The sequence below is a fragment of the Trichosurus vulpecula genome, chromosome 8 (genome assembly GCF_011100635.1).
Source record: "Trichosurus vulpecula isolate mTriVul1 chromosome 8, mTriVul1.pri, whole genome shotgun sequence".
NCBI classification, from domain to species: domain Eukaryota; kingdom Metazoa; phylum Chordata; class Mammalia; order Diprotodontia; family Phalangeridae; genus Trichosurus; species Trichosurus vulpecula.
This window is the reverse complement of record NC_050580.1, coordinates 195,362,442-195,386,905: the sequence shown is the minus strand read 5'-3', so window position 1 is coordinate 195,386,905 and position 24,464 is coordinate 195,362,442. Positions and strand designations below refer to the sequence as shown.

Here is a 24,464-nt window from a genome sequence, read left to right as displayed (position 1 = left end):
CAGATAGTAGTAACTTTGGTTTTATCCATCTATGCGCTAATTCAATTTTCTTCAATTTTAATATACTTTAATTAAAACACAAACCATGAAGTATTCTTGCAGTGTAGAGGGAGAAGGCATGAGAAGGGAGTTGCAAAGTAGGGAGGTGGCACTAAATGAGGCAAGAACAGAATGTCAACTCCTAAAATACCATTAAAGGAATTAGGTAATAGGGATGAATAGAAGGCCTGGAGCTTGTGTTCATCACATCTTAAGACAGCTAGAATCTGATTAAACCCTGAACAGATATGAATGGAATTACAATAGAAATAAAAAGTAGATAAGAAAGTAAAAGCTTCCAACAAAAAAGACAGATAGCGCCTTACAGTGTAGTTTATTGCTCCGGCTGTTGAGTGGTTCTGGTCCATTCACATCTTTGCTTTTCTCATTATCTTCAATTGGTCGGAAGTGAGCTAGAGTTCTCATGAATCCTCGGAAGTTTACCTGGTCCTCTCTGAATAAGAGTTATAACAAACACAACAGTGTATATTGATTAGCATGACTGTTTCCTACGTAGTTAATACTGGAACTAAGGGACACCCAGGTTCAAAGTCCATTGCTGACACCATGGGACCATGGGCAAAGTCATTTAATTTCTCTGAGATTCTTTTTAATTATCTATAAAATGGGAATAACACCACTTTGCCCCACAGAACTGCTGTCAGGCTCATGACATACACAATGCTTGCTAAATAAATCAGTTGTGACAATTCACATTCATTAAGGATTTTGAAGATTCAGTATTCTATTACTAAATTAGTGATAACTAAGGAAAATTGCTTCAACTCCCTGACATCTCTCCAGTCTGTGTTGCTATTGCACTGATATGCATCTAACCAGTTCTTTGAGTAATTAAAAAGCTGTTTTTATGATGCAGGCCTGTAGATCAAACAGTAACTCTAAAAGAAATGATTCTCCAAAAGCCTCAAAAAAAAGAGGCTAATGAAACATTCTATAAAGCTATCTAGACTCTCAAAAGCAGTCATGGGAATGACAGGTTGCCTAGTTACCACAGGCCCCAGTGGGCGTGTTATGTGGGGTATATTGGGTGATAGTATGTTTAGTATGAGCAAGAGATGGAATGGGGGTTTTGAGAAGACAAAAGTTGATACATCTCTTGTTTCATAATACAGCCAAAAGAATCACCTTCAGCTACTCAAAAAGGAGTTACCCTATTAATAAAGTTGCGACATATCAATTAAGGTAAAAAAGAACTGGGACATAAGACTGAGAGACAACACTCCATTCTTTTATTCAATAAGCTTTTAATAAGAACTATTTGCCAGGTGCTATATTAGATGCTGCAAATATAAGGAAAAAAATGAAATAGTCTCTGCATTCAAGAAGTTTACACCTGAATTACTTTGCTAGAATGATACTGGTAGATGGTGGTAGCATGTTATACCAGAGTAAAATGTAGGAAGTGATGATGATAAGAAACCATCTTTAAAAACTCATTTCCAAATCTGATTTTTCACATTTAGTCAAAAAGACCGAAAAAGAAGAACTTGGAACCCTGACATCTAATTCTGATTAGGGCAATGTAGGATAGTGAGTGAGATGAAGCTTGGCCAAGAGCTCAGTTACATAGTCTATTTCCAACCTGCTGAAGAAAATGGCAAGTCGGTGGACACAAATACAGGTGATACTATACTCATAACAGAAACTGATTTGGCCTGGCAAAATATTTGAAAAATATAGCTTGCTGGCAGACAAACTTAAGGTTTAGAGAAAGTATTATAAGCATGAATCAGCCTTTTGGGGCTTAACTTTTTTTAGATTCAGTACCTCTTTACAAGATATCTACCAGCTCTGTCTGAAGAGTCTTACAAGGGGTGAAAATCTAAGTTGAAATAAGAGTAGTTTAACTTAGATTTTTCTTGAGGCAATGAAAATTTGCCTGAATACTGGGCAAATCTAACATTCAATGTTATTTCTGCAGGAGTTTTAATATACTGTTGAAGCTAAAGAAAAAAAAAATCAGGAGATGGAAAGATTGTATGAGGTTGAACCTGGAAATGAACTAGATTAGTATGGAGAGAAGAGGTAGTAAAGTTTGAGGCTTAGGGCTTGTGTTTAACTTTTTCTTTAGATTCTCTGTTTAAACAAGATAGCTACCAGTTTTCTCATCCTTCTTTCTCCTCACTAACTAAAACTTTCCTTTGTTGACAATCTGAGATAGCAAAACCTCCAGACTAGGCTTTTGCACTTACTGTCCCAGGTGAAACTGGTTTCACAATTGAGAACTGGAACTCACCTGAATTTTTGTTCTTAGTCCCAGTTTCACTTGGGACATGAAAGGGACAGAAAGGAATTGTGTAAGGGGACCGTTCAGTATAAAGTTACCTTATAGTCTTTATTCATATGAATACAGCCAAATTACTAGCTACTAGGCATATTAAAGATTTAAAAGTTTCACAATCAAAGCAACATATATTTATTGAGCATCTATTAAGTGAAAAGCACAGAAATCCGAAAGCCTTACTGGAACCAAAAAACCCTATAATTCTGAGTTTGGGGTCCTTTGCCTAGATGAATCCTAGGGGGCACCATCAAGGATATCCCAATTGACAAGTGAAGGGGTATTGGATATAACTGAGTGGGATAAGGATTAGCAGAGGAAAGTGGTAATGCTTCCTAATGTTTCTCATTATGTGACAGACATTGATAGAAACTTCTAATTTGCCACAGGATACCTGATATGGACCAAAGGGAAGAGATGGATTACATGAAAAAGGGTGGGTGGAGCTATGCAATTTAGAAACAGCAGCTTGACTATTATAAAGAGCACTAAATACTGCCTCTACCTGAAACAAATGCTAAACAGCACTTTGGTTCTGAGAAGAGTTGAAATAAACACATGGTTGGCAGGGCCAAAGGAGAGGCAGATTGAAATGGTCCTAGAGGCCCTCTAGAATTTAACAGCCCAGGAAAGACAATAGACCAACTAAGAAACAATGTTTTAGAGGTTGTGTTGTGATATACTGTACAGCATATATTTACTTCTAACAGCTTACCTCTGAACGCTTTCTCCTGTAAAAGTTAAGAGACAAAGTTATACTTAGTTTGATTCTAGCAAATCTGGGCTTTGTGGTACTTAAGACAAAGAAATGTTAGGAAGAGAGATGTGGAACTGGGGCTCAATTCTAGCCGGCAAGCCATTTCAAATTTCATTTTAGACCTTCACACTGGCTAAGGCAGTACCTAGTAAGGAGAAACCACACTCTGGGGGAAAAACTCACCCCTCAGGGAAGAAGGCATTGATGATCCGATCCCCTAGGGGGTTGATGGCAAGCTCTGGAATCCTCTGGAAGTCTTCTCGGCTACCCAATCAGAAAGAAAACCACCTTGAGTAAGAACCCATTGACACTGATCACACTTTTCACCTTTTGAAATGTACTTCTATGCCAAATGCAGTTGAATAACTGCGGGATATAGCACTGTAATAGCTGCCAAACGTTCTTCCTTCAACAGCTCTGAGAAGTAGGGAGAAGCCAGATTTGATTATGCTACACTCCAGTGAACTCAGCACTTTGCTTTATTAAGGAAACCAATTCCATGCAAATGCTAATCCCTACAAGTAAATGATTCCCCAAGCATTCCCATTTTGTTTCTAGTCATAGCTGGACAATTCACAGCAAAAGGATGGAATCATCAAGCAAAGGCATAGCCTGAAATTTCAGTTCTCTAAGCAAAAATTTACAAATAGCCCTTTACCCCTAATTAATAGCAAAGTAAGCCGAACTCTGGACTACTGCAATGTAGAGCTTTTAGACAATATTTATATCAATAGAAAGAATAACTTGAGATAACAGGCTGCTTCCTTCCTCTGCTTTTATTTTAGCCTTCCCTGCCCTTTGCAAATTAGAGGAAAAAAACACTAATCCTCAAAAAACTGAGTAATACTAATTACCTCCAACAAGCTTTGCTGTAGTGAATATTTACAGAAAATGCAGTGTTTCATAAAATCCTAGAACCAGTTCCTAATGGCACTTTAATCTTTATGTAGATATCTGATTGTATCACTACTCTGCTCAATGGTTGCCTATAGTCTACTATAAAAAGATCAAATTCCTTAGCTTGGTATTTAGCCCTTCCCCCCTCCTCCCAAGAGTTTTATACCACTCTACCTTTTCAACTTTACTTTACATGGTTCCTCATCACAATCTTATGCTCTAATCAAACTGTGTCTTTCTTTGATTATGCTACTCTGTGCACTTCTTCTACTCCCCACACCCCATCTTTGTTAGTTGAAATCCTTCTCAATAACCCAACTCAAATTCGTCCTCTATCAAGAACAATGCCTTTCCTGATATTACCCCAGACTGGACTGCACATAGCACTTGGTTTATATACCTAAGCAAAGCACTTACCTTGTTCTATTTTATATTATAGTTGAGTTTGTGTTGCATCCTCCCATCTAAATTATAAACTCTAAGAGGGCAGGTAGGTACCTTATTTAATCTGTGTAGCTCCTCCAGAGCCTTGAGTAATGCCATGTCCTGACCATAATAGGTATTTAATACATATTGGTTAAATGTAAGCAAACTGTTGAGACCTGAGGGTAAGGCCAAAAGAAAATTATATACACTTTCCATTCAGTGTCAAATTTTGAGATTATAAAGTCATTTTTATGTATAAATTAAGAATTTTAGAAAATAAGATGTCAAGTAGAATCAAACACAATTCATACTGAGTGAAAAAGTGAAATAAAAACCTTTTCCCTAAAAAAAAAATTTTGTCCTTCTGGATCTCCATGTTTTTGTCTGCAAAACTAGGCAATAACTGCTTTCTTAGGGATGCTCTAAAGACAAAATATGTCAAAGAATTTTGAGTTCTTTAGACATAAAAATCCTTAGATACAAAATATTCAATCAAAAGACCAAATGCTGCTAATGAGGACAGACTATCCTCACATCACATCCACAGGAAATGCTTCTATTTCACACAAAAGTGAACCTTTAACCAATTTCTTCTGAAGCTTAAATTTTTATTAATGCTTGATTAAATTAAACTTATCTCCACAGCATTTTGTGTGTTAGACATGGAGAACCACAGAACCTCAAAATCAGAAAGATAAAGGCGATAAAGACTAACATTTACTTAGTCACCTAGTCCAACACCTAGAGGGGTAAGAACTCCCTCTACAACATGGAGACCTCTGGTGCTGGGGGGCTCACTCCCTGCCTTTGGAGGTAGCCCATTCTACTTTAGGCCAGTCCTAATTATAAGAAAGTTTTTCTTAGTTTGAATGGGAATCTGTCTCTGCAAATTTCAACCACAGTTCCTAGTTCTGCCCTCTGCAAGCAAGCAAGCAAAATAAATATAATCTCTTTTCCATTAAGGGCACCTGGTAGGGGCATCATGGAACCTCTACTAAGATGGTATCAGTAGTAATAGAGAGAAGGGAAGGCACATGAGAGATTTCCTCAGTAGATCTGAAACTAATGATGTAAGGGTAAAAAAGTACTACAAAAATTAAATCATGGATGAATCAATGGTAATGCTATTGCTGGAAATAGTATAAGGATAAGCAGGTGGGGGGGAAAGTAACTAGAAAGCTTAGTTTGATGCACGTATGGAATTCTTATCATCCTCTGTGATCCAACTACTTGTGTAATTTTAGGCAACTGACTTTATCTTTCTGGGCCTCAATTACTTTTCTGTAAAATGAGGAAATTGAACTCTGAAGTCCCTTCTAGCTCTAGTTAGAGCTCTTTGATGCTATTAGGATGATATTTCTAAGTTTTGATCCTAGGCCCTTTGGTAAGAAATTTTTAAAATATATTAATGAATGAAACAGAGGAAATTAGTCATGAGTTGGTTTTTGTAATGGAATTTAAAAAAAAGACAAAACTCCTGATGCAGTTAATTTAGCAAGTACTTATTAGGAACCTTGTATGCAATTTATAAAATCTCTAATGTGGAGGCCTCACTATCTCCAGAACGTAGCTACTGGTCTGACAGCAGAAAACTAAGAAAACAGATGGGCATTGTTTCTTGGAGGTGGACTAAAGCTAATTTGAATTGAAAAGGTCATAAACGTCAGTTTAATCTCTAATCTGCCTTAATTTTAACTTCAACTGAGAAAAGGCAGAGTTTAAATACCAAGTCTAGTATTAAGTGGTTGGTGAACAATTTCTTTTGAACTCGGCCTGAAAAAGGGCCCTAGCTTTGGATTTTCACTTCAGTTCATTCCAAGTTAATATGTGAATAAGAACATGAACCTTGTACTTTGACACGTTTCAATGGTACCATTAGGATGGAGGTCAAACAGCCAATGCAGTGGGAGGTATTAAACTGAGAAGCATAAGCACGATAATGTTATCTAGATTAATGATTCCTTCACCTCAGCACAAGGTCAGTTTCCCTAAAGGGATCTGATAGTTCTGTAGCCCCATCAGTTTTATATTTCTCATGGATTTATTTGAAAGCCGTAAGCCATCATGACTTAAGGCAGTGAAATTTGAGATTTAATTATACCTACTAGTATTCTCTTTGGTAAAGAAATCCTCAGTGAGAGGGCAGAGTACCAGATATATAGCTTCTATGGATATGAACTCTACTCTGTGCAAGCTATCTCGAGGATTCTTTTTCTTGCCTTGAGCTTTCATTTACAAGAGTATGAACTGATAAAACAAGGGACAACCTAACCCATAAACTCTACAGGGTCTTACAGTTTAAAGGAATTTAAAGGTTATCTAGTCCAACTTGTTCCTGAAGCGTGAATTCTTTGATGACATCTTCAACAAGTGATCATCCATAATGATGGAAACTCATCACCTCTCCGGGAAGCTTGCTCCCTTCTTGGACAGTTCTTTAGTTTCATACCACTTCTCCCTCTGCCTTCCTTTTGATGAGCTATTCCACTCACCACAGGGACTTTTCTAAACCTTGTCATTCCATCTCAAACTTCCCATAGATTCCTTTCCTTCCATCTTCTCAGCTGAGAATCTTGCCTCATATTTTATTGAAAGAACTGAAGCCATTTGATGCTACCACTTCTCCCCTCTCAACTCAAATTTACCAGATGCCCTTTGCCACTATCTCCACCTTTATCCGTCTCCTTGAGAGCAGGGACATCTTTTGCCTCTCTTTGTATCCTGGCACACAGTAGGTTTAATTAATGTTTGCTGGACTGTCTTTAGTTGATAAAAGGATTTCCTTAACTATGGTCAAAAATCTGTCTTGCTATAATTTCCACTCACTAGTCTTACTTCTGCTTTTATAGGACTGAAGAGAATAAATCTAATCATATTCACACATGATAATCCTTAATGCATCAGAAAACTATGACAATGCAAAAGTAGTAGCATATAGAAGGGTTATGGGAAGTGAAGAATGACAGTTTTCTGCCGGTAAAAGCTGCAAAATGATTCAACCATTTTAGGAAACAATTTGGAATCATGAAGGAAAAGTTGCTAAATTGTTCCTACCCCTTGACCCAGAGACTTCACCACTGGCATTATACCCCAGGGAGGTCAAATACAACTCAATGTTAATATCAAACAGCCAAACAGAGGAGGCATTGCTCCTTTCTGTTAATAATCAATTGATAATATAATTGCTTGGGGGTGGTTATATTTTGCAGAGGGATTTTGTTGAGAAATATCTGATGTGTCAAAACAGGAAAAGTAGCATTCCATGGTGGCTAATGCTGGGCCTGGCAGGAGGAAATCTTAGATCTGAGCTCTGCCTTTGACACTTCTTGTTCTGTGACTTTAGGCAAGCCACATAACCTCTTTTGAGCTTCAGTTTCTCCATCTAAAAATGCAGAAACAATAGCTATCCACCTCAAAGTCAGTGTGAAACTCAAATGAGACGATGCAAGGAGTGCTTTGTAGCCTTAAAGACCTAAATAAATGTTGGTTGCTTTTACTGTTTTCTAAAGGAGAGAAAATAATGTAGCATTCAGAACTGGACATGATACTCCAGATGTGGTCTGACCAGGACAGAGTAGAGCATGATCATCACTTCTCTTGTTCTGAGCATTGGATTTTTTTTGGCTCCCTCTGTCAGGAACCACACTTACCCAAAGGGAGGAGAGCAAAGGAAGGTGGGGCTGTCGATATAAAAGTACACTGTCTCATGTAGAGACAGTGAGCAAGGGAAACTTTCATCTTGTCACCACCAACTTCTTCCTTACGTAGAAACTCCTGTTAGTATTTAAAGCCCTTTACAACTTGATTTCAACCTACATTTCCAGATTTATTACAAGTAATTCCTAGTTACCAACTCCATGCTCTAATCGAACTGGCCTCCTTACTCTGGCCATCTCCATGCCAGAAACATACTCCCTCCTCTCCTATGCACCTTAGAATTTTTAGCTCCCTCCAATACTGATTGTACCTCCTATAAGAAGCCTTTCTTGAACTCTGGCTGCTAGTGCTTCCTCTCCAATTACTCTATCCATCTAGATTATAGACATACCTATTCATACCCTACTTAGCTGTGTACCTACTGTTTGCTCTACAGAATGTAAGCTCATTGATGGCACTGAGTGTTTCAATTCTGTATAGGCTCTGCTCACAGTTTTGCAGTATAGTTGCTATAAGCGCTTTCACTATGTCTTCATTCTCCATTAGCAGATATTCGGCTTCCTTCTTGCCCCAGAAGCAGCTTATCAGCATGAAGGCTGACCTAGTGTTGATGCTCAGCACCTTCTCTGCAGCCTCAGCTCCCAAAGCCTTCCCACGAGAGGGCTCAGAACTTTGCAATTTGCTTCATTTTTCTATCAGTCACTCTGCTTGTTTTTGATACCACAAAACATCAACATCATGCCCCTGCTCTGGGTACCCTCTGACACGTCCCCCCCACCCCCATTAAATTACAAGCTCCTCGAAGGCAGGGACTGTCTGGTGCCTGACACACAGTAGAAAGTTAACAAATGTTTACTGACTACTGATGATTTCATGCTGAGCCTCTTGGGTTTACTCTATGGATTCTGGCTTCACCAAACTCTAAAACTTGTTTACCCACTCCAGCTAACAGTTTTTTTTCTCTTAGAAAACAAATAAACAAAAACAAACAAAAGAAAGTTCTTCCACTCTAGACTTAGTAACTGCCCTGGACCACCAGTACACATAAGTCCTGCATCCTACAATGGCGTGGGGATTCAACTGTGGCACCAAAGTGGAGATTTTTATTAAGTCTGGAAAGCACTAAAACTCTCAGGTCTGTTTCACCCAAACTGTCTTTCAGTCTTTGTCTTCTTAATCCTGTACTTGCAGAGTTGATTTTTTTTAACCCTACATTTGTGGGTTTTACATTCATCCCCACTAGATTTCATTTTACTAGATGCAGCTGGTGGGCCATTTGATAGCAGGCAGGGTCAGGAAGACCTGTGTTCAATTTCATAGCAAATCACTTAACCTTTTTCTGTCTTAGTTTCCTCATTTGTAAGATGAAGTTAATAACAGCATCTATCCCCCAGGGTTGTTGTGGAGATCAAGTGAGGTATTTGTAGTTTGCTTTGCAAACCTTAAAATGCTACATAAATGCTAGCCATCATTATTACTATCACACATTACCCATTGTTTCAGCATTCTGAGGTCTCGAGATCAGAAACTTAAAACGAGAAGGAACTTCAAAGACCATTTAGTCCAACCCACCTGGAGTTGAGACTTAGGGATGCAAACAGTGTTCACAAGTTATTCTTTTAACAATCTGTTCCACAATTTTTCCAAAAACCAACATTTATTTCATTGGTCTGTAGCTTAATGTAGCTATCTTTTTCCCCTTTTGGAAAAATGGAGCTATGCTTGTACATCTCCAGTCCTATGGCAGCTCCCTAATTTTCTTTGCTTCCTCAAAGAATACTGCATTTTTAGTATTATTAGCAAAGTCTTTCATAACCTTATGACTCATCAGTATTATGGGTGTAACAGAATGCAACTAGGTGCTCTCTTATTTCACTTACCTTGGATTTCAGTTACTTGTTAACCGTGTTTATTCTATCCTTCCCATTCTGAAGCTCATTGTCCTTGATTAAGAAAGGGCAGATATCATTCCACCCTCTTCCCCAGTCTGGCCTTGTTCATGCTCCTCCACTTGATCCCAACAGAGCTTTTAAAAAGGCACTTTTTGTGCCTCAATCTGATCTAGGCTCTAGTCTTGCTGATACTCTTTCCAAAAGAAAATGCTATACTTTTTCATTCACCTTCAGTTATCTGTTCCACCTACCATCTTTTCTGTGTCTGCTTTAAAAATATGAGTTCATTCATGAGCAACATGTGTAGCTATACCAGTCTTTTTAAAGTCTTCCCTTTCTGCAAAGTATGGCTGGAGGGCCAAGCCCCTCCCTCCTCAGGTAAGAATGGGTTTTACATTTCTAAATGCAAAATCTTATGTAAAGATGTAAAAACCATTCTTAGCCCATTGGCTGCACAAAAAAAAATGTGTTGGGTAGGTTATATTTTACCTACTCTTGCTTTAAACCTTGGTTCAAGTTCTGCTTCTGACCTATACCCTGAGCTAGTCACAGGCTCTTAGTGCTAGAGGCAGCTAATGCGCATCAGTAGATAGCTCGCTATACTAATAACATCACAGGGGCATCCACAGAGTATCTGTGTCTCCAACTCCACCCCCTTTCCCATTCAAAGGACTTATGTACAATTTTGTCTCCTGTCTCTTGTAACCAAGTTTCTCTTTTTTACAGTCTCAGATTAAATCTACCTACCTTTCTCCGAATTCCTCAAAACCTACTCTCCTAAAATCTGATATATACCACATGTTGGGCAATCTCCTTATCTGTTACAAACTCTAAAACAGCATGTTAACTTAGCCCCACAATTTTTACTTCCCCTACCAGTTCTTCCTTATTGGTCAAAATTAGATCTATGATAGCAATTCTTATTGCTTCTACCTTCTGAAAGATAAATTTGCATTATTAATACATTGTTCTGTAGATACAAAATAATTTGTCTTTCCCATTATTCTGCAAATTGCTACAACCTTTCATTATTGTTCCTCTTCCAACAAGCACATCATGTTTAGGTTTTGATCTGGTAGCTGTCTCCCTCTCCATGTTAGTTTAAGGCTCTGGATCAGATGAGCAAGTCTCTAAGCAGATAGCTTTCTCCTACTCACCAAATGGCCAACGTTTTTATGTTTTAAGCCCAAGTCCAAACACCCAAATTGTTTTCTCTGACACTTATTTTTTTAGTCAATTATTCACCTGTTTGCCTCCACAGGAAGCTAATGCATTAGATTATTTTATACTCAATGAAAAGGTAAAACTCCCTTCACTCTATTTCTTTTAATAGTCACATTTGGCTAAGAAAACTAAGTCTCTATAAAGTTCCTAACAACAGCAGTAATACTCACCTTACATTTGTACAATATGGCAACATTTCAATAAAAATGTACTAATATTTACTATATACAGAACACTTTCCGGTTTGCTAAATGATGCTATCATCTCATTTGACCTCCATAACCCAGTCAAAATAAGGAGGCCAAGGATCATCTTCATTTTACATACAAGGCATCTAAATCACAGAAGAGTTGTTAAATGATAGTTCAAGGTAATAGAGACACTTCTAATAAAGCAACAAAATGCTAGGCTTTCTCACTTGATTAAGCCAGTGCCCTTTTCACTTACATTTCATCCCCATATTTAAGTAGGTGAGAGTTTATTAACCACAATAACTTTTCTTGGAGTTTTACACAATATTCATCAGTACTTGAGTTTGAATGAATGAAAAAGCATTCAAATAGCAACTATGTGGGAAGCTAGGGATACAAATACAAAAGTGAGATGATAAGTAAGTGGAACCAGAAGGCTATCTATCACACCCTTGCAAAAAGCAACAGTAGTATTCATATGATTACTATCACCACACCAAGAGGTGGAAAGGGGGCGGGAATGGGATTAAAAGTGGGATGACAAGATGTCCTAAGAGGTTCAAGGTGGATGGACATGAAGCACTGTGCAGATAAATATTAGATGAGTTTACACTCACTTGCCAAATAAGCTCAGCCCCAGGAAGGAATTCCAAGGCTAAGCGGGTTAACTTATCTTTATCAACATTTACAAATGGAAGTTATTATTACCATTCCATCTTTGTTTTGCAAACTGGGTGGAACCCAAGTCTATCGAAGCTGAACTTACTGGAGGATTCTGAAATAAGTCTGACACTGGAGTAGAATCGAAAAAGCAGGACTAGAAGAAACTTAAGGAGATTATCTGATCTGGCAGGTAGATGTTTGCCACCAGGACAGATGGCTGTCTATTTTCCTAGCTGATAAATAACACAGCAACTAGAAATTTCCAATGATTGTTTTTCAACAAGGGTCAGCTGATTAGTAGTAGCAGCAATCATATTAAGTTGCATGGTGATTTAACATCTAAGAGGCTTTTTAAATAAGCAAGCGTAAGGAAGTGTTTTAATCTAGCAAGGCCACACATCCCTGACTACCTCTCCTAGGTATTCCTGTAAGCCTAATTGGTTGGCCTGCCTGAAATCTCCTCCTGCTAATCCATGCTCCATTTAATTGGTATGTAAAGCCCTTTACACTCTGATTTGAATCTCTATTTCTAGATTATAGGTTACTCTCATGTACCAAATCTTTGGTCTAATCAAACTCACATTTCTGCAGCTCTTCACATGTGACATCTGAGACTTTGCTCCAGCTGTGTCTATGCCAGGAATGCATTCCTTCCTCACTTTTGCATCTTAAAAGTTTTCAGCTTCCTTTACTTTCCACCTCCTAAATGAAACCTTTCCGGACCCCTGGTTGCTGATGCTTCCTCCTCAATGATCTTATATATATTTTTTGCATATTTAGATGTGTACCTGTTATTTTGCCCAATCAAATGTAAGCTCCTTAAAGGGAGAGACTCCTAATTTGTATTTATATCTCTAGCACCTAGCAGTGCGTGGTATATAGTAGGCACTTAATAAAAGTTCATTCATTCATTCTTTCCATAGCCAAACTCCTAGAAACAGCCACCTATACACACTGTTTCTACTCCTTTATCCCTCATTCACTTCTCAATTCCTTGCAATCTAGTTTTTTGACCACACTACTAAAATCAAACTGGTTTCTCCAAGTTTACCAAGAAACTCTTAACTGATGAATCTGATGTGCTTTTCTTGGTACTCATTCTATTGCATTTCCCAGTAGCTGTGACCACATCCTCCTTAATACTCTCTCTGGCCTTGGCTTCCATGATGTCCCTTTCACCTGGTTTTCTCCCAATCTTCCTGACCATTCCTTCCCCAGTTTTGCTTCCTGGATCATTCCTTATTTCCCACTCCTTCACTGTGGTGCTTCTGAAAGTTCTGTCTTATGATCTTTTTTCTTATCTCTTGAATTAAACTATCACTTAGATAGCCCAAATCTATACAGGGTGTCCCAAAAGTCCTAGTGCAGTTTCCTCTTCAAACAACCAGCCCTTTCTCCAAACTTCACTATTTCTGAGGAAGGTACCATAATCTTTTCAATCGCGTAGGTTTGCAACTTTTACCACCCTTAACTCATTCCAGTCACACTCAGTTACCAGAACTTAATGACCCTACTTTTACATCTCTTAAATTCAACACCTATTCCTACTCACACAACCAACATGTAAATTCAGGGCCTTATTATACTTCACTTGGATTATCATAACATCCAGTTAAATGGCTGCCCCCGCCTGACGCCAAAATAAACTTTTTAAAGTACAAGTTGACCATGTCAGTTTCCTTCTCAAATAGCAGTTTTTTATCCCTGTTGCTGCTAGGATAAAATACAAGCTTCTCCTTTAAAGCTCTTCACTACCTGGCTCCAGCCTACTTTTTAAAAAATTAATTTCATATCCTTCCCTTCATGTAATCTATGTTCCAAACAAAGCAGCCTACTTGCTGTTCTCCCACACTTGGCAATCTCTGCTCTAAGCATTTATACAGACCTCAACTGTACTTCCCTCTCCCCCATGTCAAAGAAGCCTTGGCTTCCTTTGAGGCTCAGCTCAGGCGCACCTCCTCCAGGAAGCTTTTCCTGATTGCCCTAGTTAGTGCTTTCTCTGCCATCAAAATGCCCTCTATTTACTTATATCTGTTTTATACATTCCTTTTCCCAGTAGAATGTAAAGTTACTTGAGGGTGGGAACCATTTTTCATTTTTGTTTTTGTATCCCAGAGGCTAGCACAGTGTCTCACACAAAGCAAGAACTTACTATCTATTAAACTTAACTACTTTTCAAAAAGGTTGAATTTAGAAATAGCACTGGGCCTGAAGCCAGAGCACCATCCTAAGCCATCGCTCCAGCTCTCTTACTTATTCACTATCCAATCCTAGGCAAGTCAACCAATTTCTTTGAGACTCAGTTTTCCAATCTGTAAAAGAGAGAAAATAATACTTATGCTACCTGCCAATTAAGATAGTTGTGAGGATTCAATGAGATAGTAGATGTACCACGTTTTATAGTGATGAAATATGATATAAACTATTGTGATTGGAACCTGAGCTTCTCATGCCTACAACTTCCATTAGAAAAAGAAGGCATGGAAGAGAGAAAAAGGATTAATATAAATTTTATGAATTCAAGACACAATTGAACTTAATGACCACAGAAGGAAGATTCGAGGCCATAGATACTACACCACATACAGGGTAGGTATGGTCAGCCACTCTCATTTGGGTGAATTCTACTTCCTTGCCTGGAATCTTTTTCAGAAGATCTTGGGATAATAAGATGAAAAGAACAAAGACTAAGATTTTCAATGGAGGAGGTGCCCCCAACCCCTTTTTGGTTTTTTAAACAAAGATTCTTTTCTTCCCATTATTACTTATGGGCAATGCAAACTAGTGAGGGAGGAACCAGATTATTTTCTCATAAACACTAAAAAAAAACCAACTTGTTTCCCACAAAGGAAAAAGGAATTAACTAGTTTGAAGCTGGCTTGAAGGAGGCTAGCCCTTTTTTTAAAGTGGTTGACATTTTAATTGAGATCTGCTACGCAATCTCTAAATTGAAAGAGGTTATTAATTTGTGTTTATGGACAGAAGATCAGGCCAGGATTTCTAACCTGCTGACTCTTCATATACAGTGAGTATTAGGTTTTGAAACTTAGTTTTAATGAACTTATAGCTTTTTCTGACATCAGGATATTCCTCCAAGTAGTCTTATGGATCAGGCTTTTCTATAATTTTCTATAATTTAGTTCCAGAGACTACAATATTAAAAATTCTTTCTGCACCCTCAATCCCATGTTATATTCCACTGATTGTGCCAGAAGCCTGGTGCATAGAACTTCTTTGGGCCAGCCTCCAAAAAAGACCAGTTTAAAAGTATGTTATCTACCAGAGCCTGGGAACAAGATGAATAGCTACTAGAGGGAGTGCTCATTCACTTGAGTTCAATAAGACAAACATCAGTAGGAAATGGTGTATAACAACATTACATTACCATAAGAAAACAAGGTCAGCTCTGGGACACAGAAAGGCTACAGTGGGGAAATTTAACAATCAGGCTCATCTAAAGCTTAGACATGCAATACATCACATAATTCTTACCAGGATGTTGATTAAAAAAACAGCCAAATAAATATTTGAGTTGAACAGAAGGGAAAGTACAAAGACAATAAATATGATTGTTATTAGCTAATGTCACTGGCCAACCATGCCTAGGTGATCACTGAGGGAGGATGCAGAGAAGCAAATCAGACTATAGTACTATTGTTCAAGAAGACTAGTTCTTTATATGATAAATGACTGTCTAGTCTGCCCTTGCTTTGATGGCAGCTGTAAGGGAACACCTGGAAATGATGTCCAGCCAATGAAGAAAGGCAATGCTTACCTGAGAGTACCATTCTCTCCTTTGTCCAGGCTGGTAAACCGGCTGTAGAGACGGGTGATTTGACTGTGGGAAACTAAGGAAAACAAAAATGGATCCAGATTAATATGGCAGGGGTCTTCCCCTTCACAAAGTTAAACATGAAAATAAAATACTATATTGCATAACATTCTAGGACCAAGTTAACTTGTTCTTCCTGATTCCATCATTATATAATTACAAACTATGTGCCTCCTTTTTCCTTTAGGGAGTCTTGCATCTAATTTGCCACTACATGGCCAAATATGTTAATAACTAAGTTTTTAGGTGTGTAAAGATAATTGAATAAAAGGAATTAGAAAATCTAAGCTAACTCAAATATGGCCACAAATAAGGAAATTTTTGTGTTAAAACTTCAGTTGGCTAAGAGCTTAACTTATCAATAGATTAACTCAAGAGTTTTTGTGTTCCAAGCCTGTAAGTTCAAAAGCCTACATGTCATAAATATACTCTAAAAGGTTGTTTCCCACATAAATTCTTAGCCAAGGGGATCCAGATGTTCTTTAAGAAAAAAAAAATGAAACTTCAAGATCTCTATGTTCTTACTGATTATATACCTGTTGATTTTATAAATACAAACCCATTTATCAGTTTGATATTTCAGTTTGGCACTAGGTGAATGACTAAGTGATGATGTATTAAAGATTGAGGAACAATAGGTAGATTCTTTATCTCTTAAGTCAGGTTTATTCATTTATCAGTCATTAGAGACTTATCACTCCCCTTGGGAAAAGTAAAGAACAGTCATACCCTTACAACCAGCCTAAGATAAGTGTCCTTTTTCTTGACTGAGCATGAGCACTGTACAGTTCCCAATAAAGCTTGACAGCAAGGTAATTAGCAAATTAAAGGGTATGCCAACATCCATTCAATAAGCATTTATTAAGTACCTATGCACTATGCATTGGGGATAAAATAAAAGATAACAATGAAACAGTCTCTGCTCTTGAAGAGCTTACCAAATGACAAAAGTGCAAAGAACTTTACAAAATTGATCCTGGAAAATGGCCTTTTTGAGCCACTCAGTTTTTGTGCAGGAAAAATAAGGTAGCAGAAAAGGCAGGGGAAATAAAAGGAGAAAAGTAGGGTGTGGCAAGCTTGGACTTTGTTATAGTCTAGCCCCCAGGAAGGCTAGAAGTTAACCTGAGATGTGTAACTGGTGGCTGAATTGGGGAGGAGTCGACAAGGGTTATGGCACAATTAGTTTTCTAAGACAGCTCAGCCATAGGTTTAAGAATATTTAGTCACAGCCCAGAAGAAAAACAAAACAAACAAAACCCACCTTAAAGTGAAGATAAGAAATAAGAGAATGTAGAAAGTGAGTAGGGCAAAAACTGGCAGGTCACAGAACAGCTGTTACTATCAGGACATCAAGTTTCTTTAGGTTTATTCTTATGGGCTGGTTTCTTTATGTACAGCAATTTGAAGAGATCAGGGGTAGATCAGAGGTCAAGAATACATGTGAACATGTAGAACAGCTCCTTCTGGCAAGGCCAGAAGAGTCTATATTATTTGAATTGATTCTCACAACGACCCTGTGGGGTAGATACCATTGGATGTCATCCCCACTGTAGAAATGGGGAAAAAAAAAGTCTAGAAAAGGGCTTATCAACCACTTAACAGTGATGCTTTTCCTTCTCCATCCCTTCAATCACCACCATCACTAGAATTCCAGGCTATGCAAGCACTTACAATACATAAGCAAGTAGTCCTAGAACTGCCAGCAGGGCTCGGTCTTATATTAACATCCCAATCCAACATGAAGCATCTCGGGCTGCTTTTGTTTTAGAAGGCAAACTGAACAAACAAAAGGTATTCTTCTGTGTAAATGTCTCGTAGTTGAAACAGATCTCTCTGTGATGCTTTTAAGATTACTTTCTCCATCCCCCCAAAAGGCATTTATTTGGTAGGGCAATCCATATACACTGTAGTGCAGAAAATGGATCAGTCCTCACAACTGAGCACTTCATAATTTTAAAAGATTTTGTTAATTTTTATTTAAAGATACCAACACCTTGAACTAGTATCTTCATATAGGATCAGAGCCATTCATTCAACAAATATTTATTGAACACCTACTATGTGCAAGGTACTGGAAGTACACAATCAAAAGTCAATATTTAACATTCTCCAATGCAGTGTCATCCAAGACCTATTTCCTGGATTCCAAAGGCAGTTCACTATTGAAACTGTTACAAAGGGCTTTGGGGACTTAAATGATAATAGTACTCTTTGAGCTGGTTGCCAACTCTACTCTAACACAGTGAACACAAAGCACACCCTAGGAAGGCAAAAAGGGGGTGGGGTAGATTTGGGCACAACTCCAAACTACCCCTAAAAGAAGCTGAAGTTCAGGAAGTTACTGGCATCAACTCAATCCCTACTGTGCTTCCTGTTAAACTCTTTTCTCTTGGAGGGCATTAAATAAGGACCATTGCCTGACAGCAACATCATTGTTGATGACCAAAGGAAGACCCTCAGTTGTTGGTGTAAAGTTGCTTCTTATGAAGTATAAATGGGAATATTTAATATATAAAACATAAATGGGAATTTCATGGTCACTGAGGGAAAGATATCTTCTTTATCTACTCAATAAAAGATTATTTCATACTATAAAATAATAATAGTCTTACAAAGTGCTTTATATACATTATTAGGAAATAGGAAGGACAAATATTATTAGTCTCAGATGAGGAAATTTGGCTCAGAAACTTGGTCATGGCCATACAGCTAAAAGCAGCTAAGTTGGGACTCACACACTGGTCCTTTGACTTCAGATCTTGTCTTCTTTCCAAGAAGGAAACTGGGTCCTGAAAACCTTCCTGACTTACACATCTAACATGGAATGGTCTGTCTTTTGAAAAATAAACTTTTACTATCTTGTTTTTATATCATATACATTTCCTATCGTTCTTTCCCCCCACTCTCTCCCAGAGAACCATCACTTAAATAAAAAGTTCAGCAAAACTAACCAATATACCGTAAGTCTTACAATATATGCACAGTGAAGGAACCTTAAAGTTTTTTATTGATATCTTTTAAAATAATATTGATATTTCTTATTATATTCCATATCTTACAATAAAGTTTGAAGGAAAAAAAAAGATCCTGCAAAACTGATACATTTTTAAAATCTGATATTATTTAAGTTACCTCACACCCATGGTCCCCTATTTCTACAAAGGAACAGAAGGAGTTATCTTCACATATCTTTTTTTGGGGAACCAATCTTGGTCATTTTCATTTCCCAGAATTCAGGTTTTGTTTTCTTTCCATTTCTACTACTGGAGTAACTGTGAACATTGTTCTCCTGGCTTTGCTTCCTTCATTCTGCATCAGCTCATATATGCCTTTCCAGGCTTCTCTGTATTAATCACGTTCATTATTTCTCACAGCACATTTCATCAAATACATCTGTCTAACCTCCACAGTATGAGCATCTACTTTGTTTCCAGTTCTTTGGTAGCACAAAAACAGTTGCTACATAAACATTTTGGGAGATATATAGAGCCTCTTTTTGTCACTAATATCTTTGGGATACAGCCCACCCACCAGCAGAATCCTTGAGTCAAAGAACACAGATTTTCAGTCATTTTCTTTACTGCATGCCCTTTTAAGCCCTTTAAAAAGTGAATGCACTGTGTTACTTTTAAGGGAAGAGGCAACAGTATAAAGTAGCAATAAAAGTATGAAGAGGTTCAACAAAAATGGGGGACAGAGATAGAGAACAAAAATAAAAAACTGTGTTATCTCTACAATTATCCTGAATGAACATGCAAATAAAAAACAAGCAATACTCAAGTCTCCTGAAAGAAGGCTCCTCTACCCTAACTCCTCTAGTACTGAAATTTTACCACTCACATGCTATATGGCCTAACAGTTCTTCACTCTATAGATCAGAAAACTGAAGCTGAGATTAAGTGACTTGTTCATTAGAGCAGAAACTTGAACCCAGTTCTTCCCAATTCCAAGTCCAGTATTTCACTCATTACGCCGTTCTGCCACTTCAAAATTTATACAATGCCTTAGTCTCAAGTCCCTGATAATATGAAAATGGGCTGATGTGTTAACCTGAACAAAAAGGAGGTCCTAGGTGGGAAAGAGGACAATACCTGGAGCAAGGGTGTTTCTTCAATTATGGAAAGCTTGTTGTTGGTGGAAAGGATAACAATCTCAACACCAGCATCTCCAATTGCTTCAGCTTCTCCAATACAAGTATGGTATAGTACTGCTAAAATTATCGCTTCTCCATATAAAAACTTCACTAGCCTAAAAGTAGATTTTTTTGTCTCTAAATGCCTTCAAACTATTTTCCACTTTCACTAGAAAGTAGCAAAGTAATCTGCATTCTTTACTATTCCATTTGCAGTAATGATTTTTCACATTCTTGCTTTAAGATTATAATTCCTAGCCAGAACAACAGACACAAAGTTATGCCTGAATGATAGGTGGAGATTATACAATTTGTGAGAGCAATTTAACATCTGTTAACTTTCTGCTTAATTATATGTTCACAAGCATGCATGTTTAACCTACGGAGATACATTTATTCCAATTAGTTATCAAATTCCTGGTACATACAAAGTACTGTGAGGACAAAGGAGAGCAAATCAATGAAAATACAAGAGGGAAATATTTCATAATAAATTCAAAATGGATGCATGACCTGAGCATTAAAGATAATACCATAAAATAAGTTAGAAGAGAAGCAGATCATGTACCTTTTACAACTATGGGTAGGCGATGAATTCTTAACCAAATATGGGATGGAGGCAATTACAAAAGACAAAACAGGTCATATTGATCACATGAAATTGAAAAGCTTTTGCACAAACAAAATGAACACATCTAGGATAAGAAAGGAAGCAGCAGATGGCAGGAAAATTCTTTGCATCAAATCTCTGACAAAGGATTCAGTACCCAAGATAGATAGAAAACTCATAGAAATATATAAGAACAAAAGCCAACACAGAAGTAGTCAAAGGAATAGTTCTCAAAAGCATTGCAAACTATTAACAACCAAAAGAAGGAATGCTTGAAATTACTAAGAGCAAGTGAATCAAAACAACTCTTAAGTTTTTGTCTGATATCCAGAAAACTGACAAAGACGACAAATAGTGGCAGTAGTCAAGGTGAGAGTGGTTCTGGAAAGACAGGCTAACTACTGCCTTGTGGGTGGAGCTGTGGTCCAACCATTCTGGAAAATTTGGAGTGAGCAAAGAAAGGGAGTAAAACGTCCATACCCCTGACCCACAGATTCCACTGCTAAGCACATTTGCCAAGTGGCAATGACAAAAAGGCTCCCCACAAACCAACATATTTATAGCTGTACTTTTAGTGGCAATCAAAAAACTGAAAACAAACAAGAGGCCCATCACTCAAGGAGCACTGCCTAAACAAACTGTTACATGAATGTAATACAATGTTATTATGCTGTAAGAAACAATAAATATGATGACTTATGTGAACTGATGGCAAGTAAAAACAAGCAGAGCTGGGGAAACAATACACCCAGTGACTGTAACAATATAAACGAGACTCTGCAAAGGTACAAAGAGCAAGTGTGGCCCCAAAGAAGAGGTACCTTTTCTTCAACTTAAAAGAATTGCCTAGACTAGCACTAAGAAATTAAGTGATTTGCCCATGGTCACATAGCGTAGACCAGGCAAGAGTTAAGTGTCTTGTCTTTGAGGCCAACTTTAGCCATTAAGCAACACTGACTTGGCTTTACATATCAATTTATTAGCATTTACATAGGGTATCTGGTAAGTGAAATGATCTCTGGTGCCGCTGGAATGTTCAATACTGAAATACTCCTAGAATTATTTTACCTAATGCCAATGGTTCATATTGTGAGCAACAGCTAAACTGGCTATCTGAACGAATTCCAAACAAACTGGAACTATGAAAAGGAAATCTTAGAATATGGTTTCCAACTCCAATGTGAAGTTTTCACAGAGACCATCTCAAATTTGTGCTCTCCAACTACCTTAAAATATCTGATAAGTGTGGGGAATCTCAAGAATGTACAACAAAACTGATAGGAAAAAGATATGCTGAGTGAGGGCGGCAGAACCAGGAGAATATTGTACACAGTTACAGCCACATTATTCAATGACTAACTTTGATAGACTTGGCACTTCTCAGCAATGCAAGTTTCTAAGACAACTCCAAAAGGCTCATGATGGAAAATGATATCCACATACAGACAAAGAATTACAGGGGTGTGAATGCAGATCGAAGCATACTATTTGCTGTCTTTTGTTTTGTTTCTTCTTTCTCGTGGTTCATTTCATTGTTATGATTCTTCGTTGCAGTAAGACTAATGTGAAAATATGTTTAATGTGAATGTATGTGTAGAGCCTATATCAGATTGTATGCTGTCTTTGAGAGGGGAGAGGTGAAGGAGGCGGAGAAAATTTGGAACTCAAAAGCTTGTGGAATTGAATGTTGTAAACTAAAAATAAATGAATAAATTTTTTAAAAAGATAGCATACCTATGTATAACTAGAAAAGGGAGTGGGCTAGTAATGTACTGGGAGAAAAGGGTAGGATGAGACACAGTTGATATGTCACACTGGTAACGTCTCTAAACAAAACAAAAACCATATATAAGCAGATAATTTCCCATTTACAATGTTATCATCAATGTGTATATTATATCTCTGGTTCTCTTTCTTTCAAATAAGTTCATATAAGTCTTCCCAGGCTTCTCTATATTCAATAATCCATTATTTCTTACAAAATAGTAACATTAACCACTCCCCACAAAGAGTCCTGCTATAAATACTCCTTGATATCTATGCCTAGCAGTGGAATCTCTAGCTCAAAGTATACGGACATTTTAGTTACTTTATTTGATTAATTCCAAATTGCTTTTCAGAATGGCTGGACCAATTCATGACTCTACCAACAGTTCATGTGTGTCCCTGTCTTTTCAGAACCCCTCCAACATCATCTATTCCCATCTTGAATAATCTTTGCTAATTTGCTGCTGTGAAGTGAAACCTCAGTTCTTTTGCTTTGTATTTCTTATTATTAATGATTTGGAGTATTCTTTCCGATGGTTGTTACGAGTATGAGACTTTTAAGCATTGTTTGTTCTTTAGTTTCATGTATTTCAATGAGGATATTTTTGTTAGTTGCCTATATAAAGCAGAACCTCATGGAAGAGTACTGTACAATTCTTAGCAGAAATGTAAACAATCTTGTACTGCCCTCTCATAATTTCCTATCTGCCAATCTTATCACTGCCGACTAGGTAAGCTGTTTGAAAGGAGACACTGGTCCTTGTCCCGAACTGTTTAGTCACCATATAGGTCCTCTAACAGGTGTCAAACCTAAGGCAAAGCTCCCCAGATTAACATGTATTTGGGAAACGTTTAATGAAATAAGTATACCATCTACATGATGTCAATTAGCTGCCTGAAGAATGTTTCTATTTGACACCCCTGTTGTAACAAAGAGCAAGCTAGAATTCTTCCCAAGAGAGCTAGGAGCCCTTTCTTGCCCATCACTCATATCCTCATCTGTTCAAGCCCAGACTCCCTTCATGCTGAAGGCATTCTCTGATAGACAGGCAAGAAAGCTTTTTCTAAGAGGATTTAGACATCTTTGTACACAACAGATGACTGGGGGGAAAATCTAAGAGAGAAACTGGGAACCACAAGATCCAGAAATTTATAATAGTTATCATTACTTACTAGGATAGATTGTTTAACCAACCTCTCCCCATATTCTTTATCAGACAGGGACAGGGCAGTCCTATGCTTGTTTCTTCTCCACTTTAAAGGAAGGATCTTTTCTCCAAATTCTTGATTCCTTTCACATTTCCTCATATTGTGTATGTTTTTCAGGGGGAGGGTGGGGTGAGGAGTATGTTTGAAGATCTTATTTCCTGGTGTTGACTGACAATAGGGCATGATGACAGGAACTGTTTGTGACTGTGGACAGAGGCCAGAGTTGCTAAATGTAATGAAGTACTTGATGCACTCAAGAACTCCCGTATGTCTCTATCCCTAGAGTTAGAACCAGTCATAAAAAGAATGTGGGGTTAAGAATCCAAATGAGTACTATAAATCAAAAGCATTTAATTATGCAATCTTTCCTGCTCAAGATCCAAGAACCCTGTGGTTCTGAGTTAGTAAGCTTCACCTCACAGAAGGTATTTAAACAGAGGCTGGATGACTAATAGGAATGTAGTATAAGGAGAGATTCCTGCAATGGGTGGGAAATAGGATTATTTAACCTCTAAGACAGCTTCCACCTCTAAGAGTTTATAAAGCTGTACAACAAAGTCCTGGTCAGGATGTGTAAGACAGTATTTTACTTAACCCAAGAGGACTATCAGACATTTATAATCCTAGCAATTCCATATCCTCTATGCTTTACATACAGGTCATTAAAGTTCAGGTACTATCTCTGATGTCATACAAATACCCGGGGCAGATGTCACTAAAGTGTCAATGCTTGTGTCTACACATTGGTTTTATTTAGAAAGCTCAATCCAGCATTCATACAAAATTCTTAGGATGTAGCCTGGTGTAGGGGAATAAGCACTGGAACTAGCCTCAGGAGGTTTGAATTACTTTTTTGGGGGGGAAGG

The 24,464-nt window shown here is 37.7% G+C and overlaps 1 protein-coding gene across 1 annotated transcript in view; it reads right to left on the bottom strand.

Moving 5' to 3' along the window:
• CHP1 (calcineurin like EF-hand protein 1) overlaps positions 1–24,464 on the bottom strand; it is a 44,021-nt gene that overhangs the window by 17,228 nt on the left and 2,329 nt on the right. The window contains exons 2-4 of the mRNA XM_036735596.1: positions 15,824–15,896; positions 3,282–3,362; positions 366–493 (exon numbers count right to left, since the gene is read on the bottom strand). Of these exons, the coding sequence (XP_036591491.1) occupies positions 366–493; positions 3,282–3,362; positions 15,824–15,896 (282 nt within the window). The remainder of the gene's footprint in view (positions 1–365; positions 494–3,281; positions 3,363–15,823; positions 15,897–24,464) is intronic.